The sequence below is a fragment of the Eufriesea mexicana genome, unplaced genomic scaffold, assembly GCF_001483705.2.
Source record: "Eufriesea mexicana isolate 0111107269 unplaced genomic scaffold, ASM148370v2 scaffold3677, whole genome shotgun sequence".
In the NCBI taxonomy this organism is placed as follows: domain Eukaryota; kingdom Metazoa; phylum Arthropoda; class Insecta; order Hymenoptera; family Apidae; genus Eufriesea; species Eufriesea mexicana.
Window position 1 is genome coordinate 35,748 of NW_016911683.1, and position 11,005 is coordinate 46,752.

At 38.7% G+C, this 11,005-nt stretch overlaps 1 protein-coding gene across 1 annotated transcript in view; it reads right to left on the minus strand.

Annotated features, from left to right (window-relative positions):
• The window catches only part of LOC108551125 (probable low-specificity L-threonine aldolase 2), a 40,726-nt gene that overhangs the window by 9,205 nt on the left and 20,516 nt on the right, over positions 1-11,005 (minus strand). Inside the window, exon 4 of the mRNA XM_017905164.1 lies at positions 4,303-4,707. Within this exon, the coding sequence (XP_017760653.1) occupies positions 4,303-4,707 (405 nt within the window). The remainder of the gene's footprint in view (positions 1-4,302; positions 4,708-11,005) is intronic.

Sequence of the window (11,005 nt, forward strand, 5' to 3'; positions counted from 1 at the left end):
CCGCTCTTCCAATTTGTCTAACTGGGATGCTAGCCCCAATCGACTCCCTTGGTGTTGGGACGGGACCTTTCTAAATCCCTACTGCCTCAGGAGGACAGCACCCGAGCTGTACGATGCGCAACTCTCACGCCGGGCCTCGAGGACCCTTGCCTGCGATGTAGGCTCTAACCACTGCCACCACGAGGCCAACCCAACGACCGACGGGCGGACTGCCTCTCGACAGCCGGCCCAGGGCTAATTCGGTCTCCCGTGGTACCGGTGATCACGGGCGTACCGGTCGTCCCGTTCGTGGCGAACCACATTTCCGTTCTGAGGCTGCTAGCCCACCTCGACGTAGGTGCACGTCAGCTAGGCACCGTGGGGTCGCCAATCCCATACTACGGCCGACCAAAGTCGACCGTAGCCCCTGAGGGGAGATAAGTGTGGACAGCGCGAAACAGTAATAAACGGGGCCTAGAGGCTCCCACAGATCATGGGTGAGGGGACGGCGGGGTGGCTAGTTCTGCGCTGGGCGCCGCGGTTTCCGCCTCACTGGAGGAGTCAACACGTGAGACCTCGCGCATCTCGAGCAACCCTGCGCCTTTGGTATGGGGGCACAGGCTCCCTCCCCTCCCCGAACCAAGGCTACGGTGAACCACGGACAGCTGGGTTGGGGCCCGCCGGTCCGTGAGGCCGTGGTCATTGCAGTCGACGTCGCGTGGTGACCGCGTGGCGCCAGTATAGGTATGAAGGTACGTGTATGGAGGTACGCGAGGGTCCGTTTCGGTTTCGCGTGTATACTGCGTACGTGAGGTTGCGATGCGTGTTCCCAAGCGCGCCGGGTGGGAACCTTCGGGTGTGATTCGCGGGGACGTCCTGGCAATTGCGTCGCTCGCGAAGTCCAGGGTGCTCCACTATCGCGATAGATTGGCCATCGTGGGGGTTTTAGTGGTTAAAAATCCCACATAGCCCCAACCCCATGCTTAGGGGGGTCGGGTATCTTTCGAAGATTTCCCCCACGTAAAAATAAAAAAAAAAAAAGGAAACGGTGAGGAAATGGGTAACGCTTCGCAGTGATACGCCTAATGCCTATTTCCACGTTAAGGCCAAAAGTGGGGGACTATCGGTCCCATCAATGCGGCGGTTCATACCGCTAAAGCGACGAGCGAGGTTGGCAAGCATGAGCAACAAAGATCAGTCGCAATGCCTATACGTTAAGAATACCTGCAAAGTAGTGATATATTGGTACGTGACATCTATCGTCTTAAAGACATACCTTGTACGTGTATGCACATGTATATACAGTGACTCTCGAAAATATTCGGACACCAAGATATGTCTGAATTAATCACATCGTATCGCGGATACTTATACACGGATTGTGTTCGTTATTTATTCTGGTGGTAAAATGTTTTAAATTCAGACATACCTTAGTGTCCGAATATTTTCGCGAGTCACTGTATACGTAGACCGTGACTACGTAGAGTACAGATAGTGTGCGAACGCGATAGCAGTTGTTGCGTCCCGAACACTGCAACTCGCTGGTGGAGTTTCACGGGGTTGTAAGGCCCGTTACGCTGCTGCGGCAATGCTGCTTGGGATGCGGCCTACTCTAACTTGATAGAGATAGACCTGGTTGGTGTTGAACTGCAAGGAGTTCTATAGTAGTAGACAGTCTCCTGCGCTGAGTGTTGGTGGGTCTCGATTGCTGATGTTGTGGTCGTGATGGAGTTTAGAGAGAATCTTGATGTGGTCGTGATGGAGGTTTTACTGAGAATCTTCTTGCGAATGCCTTGTCGGTAGTTTTATAAGGATCGACTGTCTTCTCATTGGTTGGTATGATATTGGGGGTGTATGCTAACTTCGGCGTCTTTCGGTGGTGGTGGTTGGTTAAACATTTGGGTTCTTATGCCTGTCGTCTAGAGAATAATATATGGGTCCTTGTCACGGTTTATCCTAGCGGTGGTTTAGGTGACACTGAGCATGCGCAAGTGAAGGGACCCTTGCAATAGAGGCATAAAACAGGCCTCCACTTGACTTGGGACATTGCGGTCCTAGGGCCGCAACAGCAGTTATAACGAGATTGTAATAATTAAAACTATTAAAACCGAACATCTTTGTTCTTAAGAAACTACAACCCAACACCAAATTAACACTGTATCCTACCTGTTGCAGGAAATAAACATGACAATAAGAAAGCTGAAAACCAGCAGAGGGATATAAGTACGAACTCTAAGGTAGATCAAAGGTGAGCAAACGTGGTTCACTCGTTATGTGACGGGATAGCGCTTAAAGACTCGAAGAAAGTTGCAAAACAGCATCACTGGGTAACTCACGCCACTCGGTCTCTCTCGGGCAAGGACTTCGTTAATAACTCAATGAAGCTACGTATCAACGCTTTACCAACGAGGTCTAGGACAACTAGAGGACGAAGATCGTATATGAAGAACTGCCTGCAACGAAATCGAAAGGTTGAACGTTTGGTCGGTTGTGTCTGAGCTGCAGAAAGGATCGCGCGCAAAAATAGGTCTCGCATCTCGCTGTATACGGAAATATAGTATACACTGTATACCCGTTGTTAATATTAATAAATATGTTATAATAAAGATAACTGTAACAAATTTTCAAAGTCAATTTTCTCGAAAACGAAGCTTTGAATACAAAAATTTTTATTCCTTTTTCGATTCGTTTTTGCATATAGAATCACCCACATCTCAGTTGTACTACCGTTGCTGGGACACTCTGTATAAAGAATATGTCGTTGAAATTGGAAGTTGAAATTATTGATGGTGTAAATTAGTTTGGGAAGTAAAACATAGAGGCGTGTGAAAATAAGCAGGAACGTAGCGTGTGAGAATGAGCAAGAAAAAGATCTGAAGAAGATCTTACCTAGAAGCTGTTAAAAGATAACGTATACCTGAGCTTGCACTGACGAAGGAAGAGACTTGAGTTTTATCTTATTTTTCTTTATTGTTTACTTGTAATCACTAGTAGACAAGAAATATATAGTTTATTTATCAACATTTTTCGGCATAGTAAACACATATGTATTTAAATATTATTATTTATTCCGATAAATGCACTGTTAATAATAAGCATGGTCATGGTATATCTGTAATGTTTGAATTAGTAAGAAATTATACATATAAGATGTGATTATACAGTTTGCACGAATAACTAGTGTAGCAACATCCAGTTAATCTTTAACTTCTTTAAAAATAAGAAACTCATTGTAAAAACGTTAAATAAAGTGTAAAGACAATTCAAAAAATCGTAACTGGAGAAAAATTGAAAATAAAGGAATTCTTTTTAAGAGGAAAGAATATTTGGATGCAGAAATAGAAGAATGAATGAAATGTTTCAATATTTTTCGTTAAGAGAGAGGTTTGTAAAAGCTGACAGAACAAAAATCATGGCATTAACAGTTATTAATTACTATGTGGTCGACATTGATGGGAATTGTTAATAAAATTATAATTTTACACAACCAAATTGCTATTCCGATGTTAAACAATTTTTTTCTATTTCTTTAAATGATGATTTATAATAATTGTTAACTTTGCAGTAAAAATAACTTTGGTATTATTTATTATTTAAAATGTAGAAATTAAATGTATATATTAACGTATTTTTAAGCACGAATAATCCAAATGTACAGAATATTCCTTGCAAACTAAATAAAGCACAGGTACCTACATTTTCTGATCTTAGAAATTCTTAAAAAATTCTTAGAAAATATACTTTTAAAATTGCAAAATTTAAAAACTCAAAATGTATCAATAAAATTAAACACCGATAAATGTTTTAAGAATTATCGTGCTAAGTAAAGAAAGAAAATTAAAAATGTGCATTAGATCGTGTAAAATAATAAATAAAATAGTTAGATAAAATAGTAGATAATAGTACCTAGATTCAGATAGTACATATACAAATTAGAAAGTTATATTAACTAAAAATAAGAATGCATTTAGCTAAATTAAAAGCCAGCGATACTTCATATGTTACAACTTAATAATATTATGTTAGAAAAATTTCCCATGACGAAATTTTGAAACGATATTTCAAAAATTCGAGTCTTATTATAGTAAATTGATATGAAAAATAGTTAAAACACAAATAAGAAGAGTAACTAATATATGCGAATATTAATAACATATATATAAATAACAGTAATAGCAACAACAACTACAAAAATTACGTGAAAGTATTAAAAAACACAGATAATAGAAATTGCAAAATAACAGTAAAATACAATCAGAAGAAGAAAAATTACGTGAAAATGTTAATAAAGACACATAATAAAAATTAGAAAATAACACGTACCTAGACCTTTGCTGATGCAGAAAGATACAGAATCAAAGCCTGAGACAATTTTTGCTGCAGGTACTCCTGATGCTATGCTAGCGTTCCACAACCTGGCCCCATCCATGTGCATCTTTAGGTTACGTACCTTGCACAGTGACACTAATTCCTCGAGCCAGCTTTGCGGAACAATTTTTCCATTAAATGTATTCTCTACGAGTACAAGCTTGGAAATAGGATCGTGTTCTCTGTTTTTACGTAACTTCGATGCCAGTTCGCGAAGATCAAAGGAGCCATCGATATTGTTTCGTATCGTTCTTAGGTTCACTCCTGCGATTTGGGAAGCACCGGTCTGTTCACACAATAAACAATGAGCAGATTCGCCACAGTATGCCTCACTTCCACGTACGTCGCAATGGTTCATGACTGCAGTTTTAAAAAAATATTCCTTTAAATAAGTTGGATTAATAAAGGAAAATAAATGAGAAAAATGTCGAACAATATCGAAATATTGCAAGAGTGAAGTGAACGTGTTATACGCGTATACGTGTTATACGTGTGAGTGTTACACATGCAATTAACCCTTTGCACTCGGCGATCTTTTCATTACAGAAACATAGCAATTCGAAAACTTTCTGCCATAAAGTCGACGATATTTTCAAAACGATAAATAAGAAGTACAAGTTAATTGTAAGACGTAGAATTATTTCACCTCGATATTCCACGCGTTATTAAGAAATTTTAAGTTGGAGATATTAACCCTTTGCACTCGACGATTTTTTGGCTAGAGATGAGTAGAAAATCAAGGATTCTCTGTTAAAAAACTGACGATACTTTTTTAAGCAGTAAATAAAGAATTTTATAATAATAGAATTGTAGAATTATTTGATTTCGATACCTTGCACACTGTTACATTACGTTAAAATTGATATATTAATTAATATCGATCTTCCAAATTTTATAAAATGGTGACTGAGGGTCACCACTCGAGTGCAAAGGGTTAATTAACAACGATCTTTAGAATCTGATTAAACAGCGACTAAAAGTCACCTCTCGAGTGCAAAGGGTTAATATAAGTAACAAAAATTAGTCTAATCAACATTGAAGAAAAATTTAATTAATAGTTGATTAATAATTAAAGATAAACAATTTTTAAAGGCCTACAAGTCCAAGAATCGTTTTTGCATAAAGACGCAGTGGTCATATGAAGATAAGTAACATTTTTTTAAACATTTTAGTGCCACACGATGTTGGGATGCTGTGCCGAAACATATGAAATCAGTCACATGAAAGCTTCCTCTTTTAATTACTATTTTTTTTCTTTTTTTTTACAATTAAACTTAAACCATGTGCATAAATAAAGAGCTTCGCTTCAGTTACTTTTATTAACACTAGATTTACAAAACCCGTCAATCTGATGGAAAGGTTGCTCCAATTATACGATGGTGACAGATCTAGTTAATTTATATTAAGACTGTTGATATAATTTATAATTGTTTTTAAATTAATCTAATCGTTAAAAAAAAGGCACGTGGTTTCCTTTACCTGTCAATTTGATAGGTGTCCTTAGAAATAGGTATACAGATATCGTCCGTGAACCTAGTGTTAAAGCAACTATTGCTATTATAATTATTACCTAGTAATTATTACTCGCAGTCAAACAAAGGAGGCGCTATTGTGTCGCATGGCACTATCCAATACGAATTTTTAAAAACTCCTGGCAAACCTAGTGTTAAAATAACTATTGCTATTATAATTACTACCTAGTAATTATAATTCGCAGTCAAACAATAGAGGTGCAATTGCACCACATGACACTATTTGCCACGAATTTTTAAAAACTCCTGGCAATAAAACTGCTAAATATTTCTACATCTTTTCTGGTACGTATCAATCCTTCTTTCTATTCTGCGTAAAAACATGTAGGAATACATATTTTTACATGTTTTTGGTTACACTTCCACCTACTCAAAAACGATTGACCTGATCTTATAGGCCTATTGAAGCTGTTCATCTTCTTCTGCTAACGTCTGTTTCTAACCTCAACCAAAACAAAGATATCATTTGTTACAGTTGCTTGTATCACCTTGTAATTTTACATGGTATATACATGATTTTACGTGTTACAACAATAACTTTGTTATAAGATGATACCACCGCTACCATTAGTGATACGCAGAAATGCTTAACCTTGTAGCGACCAAGTTCACACCCTTGCCAGTGGATGGATTCCTACTTGAAGGAGTAGGACTTCGAGGACTTTCTCGCAAGTCTTCGGCGAAACCTCGACTTCTCTTAAATGGAAGTTCCTGTGCTACCTGGATATCCCTGGTCTAAGGCAGGGCCTGCTAGAAGCAAGCCTTACTGACGAGTCCACTAGCAGGCCCAGGACGCTACGTATCCCTTCCTTTTTCTGTCGTCCTTCTACCTGCTACCCTATCAATAGCAACGACTACCACGGGGATACCATCAGGCCAGCACATAGGACAACCAGCTCATCACAATAAACAAAAAAGACAACCACGCGCTTAACCCTTTGGCCTACAACCACGAGTGAGACTCGTGGTAAGAAATTTGTGCCATAAACGAAAACCACGAGTCTGACTCGTGGTGAGGAATTTAACCCTTTGCGGTCGTATTAACACGTTCCCTGTGGGGCGTATGCGCATGTATGCATTGTCACCTAAGCCACCACTTAGGTAAACCGTAAGAAGCAACAATATATCACCCTTAAGACGATAGGCATAAGGACCCAGATTGTTTAAACAACCACCACCACCGAAAGAAGCTGGAGCTAGCACACACCCCCAATATTATTCGCAACCAATCAGTAGACAGAGGAAGCTTATAAAACCACCGACAGAATAGTCACGAAGATAGTTTTCCTAAAATACAGTCCACTTAACACTTCGTCACTAATCGTCGCCAACTAAGATCAACCTAGTGACGATATACACTTTTCCTGTTTCGATCAGTCATTTATTCGCGTGCCGTTGATACAATTATTGCTTCACTGAAGCTGGGATTTATTTGTAGTTCAGTGTGTTTCTAAAGTACAATAAACGGAGGAAATACGGTACGTATATACTATTTCGGTGTTATAGATTAGGATATTTTGCATTTAAAAATGTTTGCGATTTTTCTCTCCTTCTCTTCCTCAGAGCTTTTCCAAATTTTACAATAATTGCTCCTCATAAGCGGACATGGCATCACACAGCAGCAGTTTTTCAAGTGATGATTCTGACGTGCCACTCGCAGAAATTCTAACAAAACGCCATAGGATTACACGAGTAAGCTTTTCCGATGATTTTTCTGACAGTTCAGAGGAAATCATACCTCTCTATCGTCTTTCTACACACGGTACTAGGATTTTATCCACTAGTAAAGAAGAAGATGCTGAACCTTCTGTAAACAATATAACTACTTTGTATATAGATTGGGCTGATCTCACCGGAAACCAACCACGCCTTACGCCTTTCGTTGGTTCACCGGGTTTCAAAATATTTAATCCAACTTATGAAAAACCAGAATATATTTATTTTTTCTTTCTGAATGATGAATTCTTCGATCTTGTAGTTACAGAAAGCAATCGGTATGCGCAAAAATTACTATTAGAACAAACATCATCGCGATTAGGTGAATGGAAACCAACGAACAAAAGCGAGATAAAACGTTTTTTTGGACTTATTATGTGGATGGGAATTGTAAAGCTTGCAGAAATAAGTTTGTATTGGTCCAAAGATCCGGCATATTCGCAGACTCTTCCATCTTCGATAATGTCAAGGAATCGGTTTGAACTTTTGTTGCGAATGTTGCATTTTAACGACAATGAAAAAGAAAATGTAAACGACCGCTTGTATAAAATTAGAACAATAATTGATATGTTAAATGAAAATTTTGAAAAGTATTTTGAACCAGGCGAAATTGTTTGTGTGGACGAATCTGTCATTCCTTTTCGAGGTCGCATTGTCTTCAAACAATATATAAAACAAAAGTAACATAAGTACGGTATCGAAATATTCAAATTATATTCAACACCAGGATACACGATCACGTTCAAAATTTATTGTGGGAAAACACGGATATGGAGTAAACAACGCCTACCAATGTTGCTCTGTCGTTGTGTACAAATATATTTGGCAAAGGTCATACAATATGTATCGATCATTGGTACACAAGTATCGAATTAGCCAAGAAGCTATCACTCAAAATAAATTCCAAAAGATCTACTTTCAAAGAAATTACAGCGATATGAATATATTGCTAAGGAAAGCAATGATGGTTTGACAATATTGAAATGGAAGGACAAGCGTGATGTCCTTCTATTATCAACGAAGCATTCTAATAATATTGTTAAAAAACAATATTGGTTATTATTGTTGATTATAACGAAGGAAAATCTTACGTAGATATCTCCGATCAAATGGCTTCGTATTGCAGTCCTCTTCGAAAATCAGTAAATTGGTACAAAAAAAATGTATTTGAACCGTGCTTGAACACAGCTGTAGTGAATTCGTGGATTACATATAACAGTCTTAGAAATCAAAAAATAACAAGCATCGAATTCCGAAAACCATTAGCAATGAATCTGATGTCGTGTAATAATAATAATAATTCTCTACCAATTGGACCAAGAAGAAATCGACACGAAATTAAAAAAAAAGGAAGGCCAATTTAATTCGATAAGAAGACGCAGCAAAATTTGCTACGAAAAAAATGTTAAAAATTTAGGTGCCCAATCGACAAGAAACTGTACTATAAAAGTTGCAACATTCTGCGATAGTTGTGTGGATAAACCACACTTATGTTTGCCATGTTTTAACAAAATTCACCGCAACATCTCTTTGTAATTGTATACAAACTTGATTTCAATTAAAATGTTCTATTTTAAACTAATATAGGCATGATAAAAAAAATTATATGTGAGGATGCAACTCGCTTGGTAATACTCAGCCAAGTATTTGTTAAACTGATTCCTAGAAAAATGAATTTATTGGTTTGTTGCGTTATGCATCTTAAACTATACACCCTTTCCTTGATAATTATGATTTTTGCACTATTTTAATCATTGTAAGGCATACGCCAGAAACAAAACAATACAACTGTAAAGCGTGGGGCGCATACACCCCACGCGGCCTGAACGGAAAGTCTTCGAAAAACGGTCCGGCAGGGAACGTGCTAAATTTGGACGTAGGTGTCGTATTGATCGGAATTAATTTCCGCTGAGCGAGCAGTGATACATACTGTGGTATCGCAGGATGAGTGGGTCGAGCATGTTATCTAGAGTGCGTGCGAAAGGACGAATGACCGTGCGCTAGGATCGTGTGGACGGGATGTTTATGAATGTATCGGATGAAAGTGAAGAGTGTCATTAGGAATGCGTTTCAGTGTTTGGGCTACGTGACCCGCTGAGGGTAAGATTGCAAGGAGTGCGTGGGAAAGTGTGATTGAGAAAGAGAGAATAGGTATGAAAGAGAATAGAATGTATGGTTTTAAATAGGGATGCAAGGGCGTGAGTAGGCAGTATGTAGTATGTCGTAGTACGGTGTAGTATGTTAGAATTCGTAGTAGAATTATTAGAGAGAGAGTTGTGAAGAATTGTGTTGTTAGTTGTATTCGTGTTGTTAGGTATAATTGTGTCGTTGTAGTCGTAAGAGTTTAGTTGATAGATATCTATATTCGTAGTCTTTACCGTCACCGCACATTGTATATTATATTTTATGGTTAATAAATAGTAATTATATTATTTAACACCACCCTATCTCCACAATAGCATGCAAGATTATGAAGGAGAAACACAATTTATTCATTCTTTTGTGAACTTGATATTGTAAACACAATAATATGTTTTAATGTAATGTTTTATTATAAAAAGTAATCGTTTCTGGAACACGTTTATAATTGTCTTCTAGTTGTACACCTGTAGGCTTGGTGCTTAGAAGGACTATTACATTTGGTTTACTTTTATACACAGTAAGCGTGCAGTTTTCCGATTTGCATAAATATGACGAAAACAAAGTCATCTTGTCCTTTTTTTCTTTCGCTAGTTTTGGCAGTTTTCGTTTATTCGACCGGATGGTCCCAACCAAGGTTGTTTTTTCGGCAAGTAATTTTTTAGCCAGCGGGTTGCTTGTAAAGAAATTGTCGGTTGTTATATTTCTGCCTCGTTGTTGTGGTGGTAGTTGTCATAGTATGTTTGGTATAAATGTGAAGAATGTTTCTGTGGAAGAATGTATATGTTGGAGGTATCAAGGGGGTATCGCGTCGTTCCCTTGATCTTCCTGGTCGCGTGGTTTCCGCCCGAAATAATTCGTCTTCGCGGTTGTAAGGCGCGAAGATATCCCGATGTGGATGGACGGTTCGACGCGACACGGTATCTCGTCGACTTAACGAGGAGATACGAAAATCGTCTCGTGTTAGAAGAGAACCGTCGTCTCTGACGTGTCGAAAGGAAGAAGTTTAGAAAGAACCGGTGTGTTCGATGTTTCGAGAGGAAGTGTCTTTGAGAGAACCCGTGTCTCTCGGATCTCGTACGGAACTGAGCTCCTCGATCTCCCTAAGATCGGCCTTAGGAAAAATCGGGAGCTCGCCAAATATGATTGGCTGTTTTTGACCAAGGGCGTTCCCTTGGTTCGCAAATCGGTGACCTTGGAGAGAGGGAAGGTTCCCCCAAAAAGCAACGATAGTGGAGGAAACCCTCTCCTCCAAGGTGGGGTACCTGGGG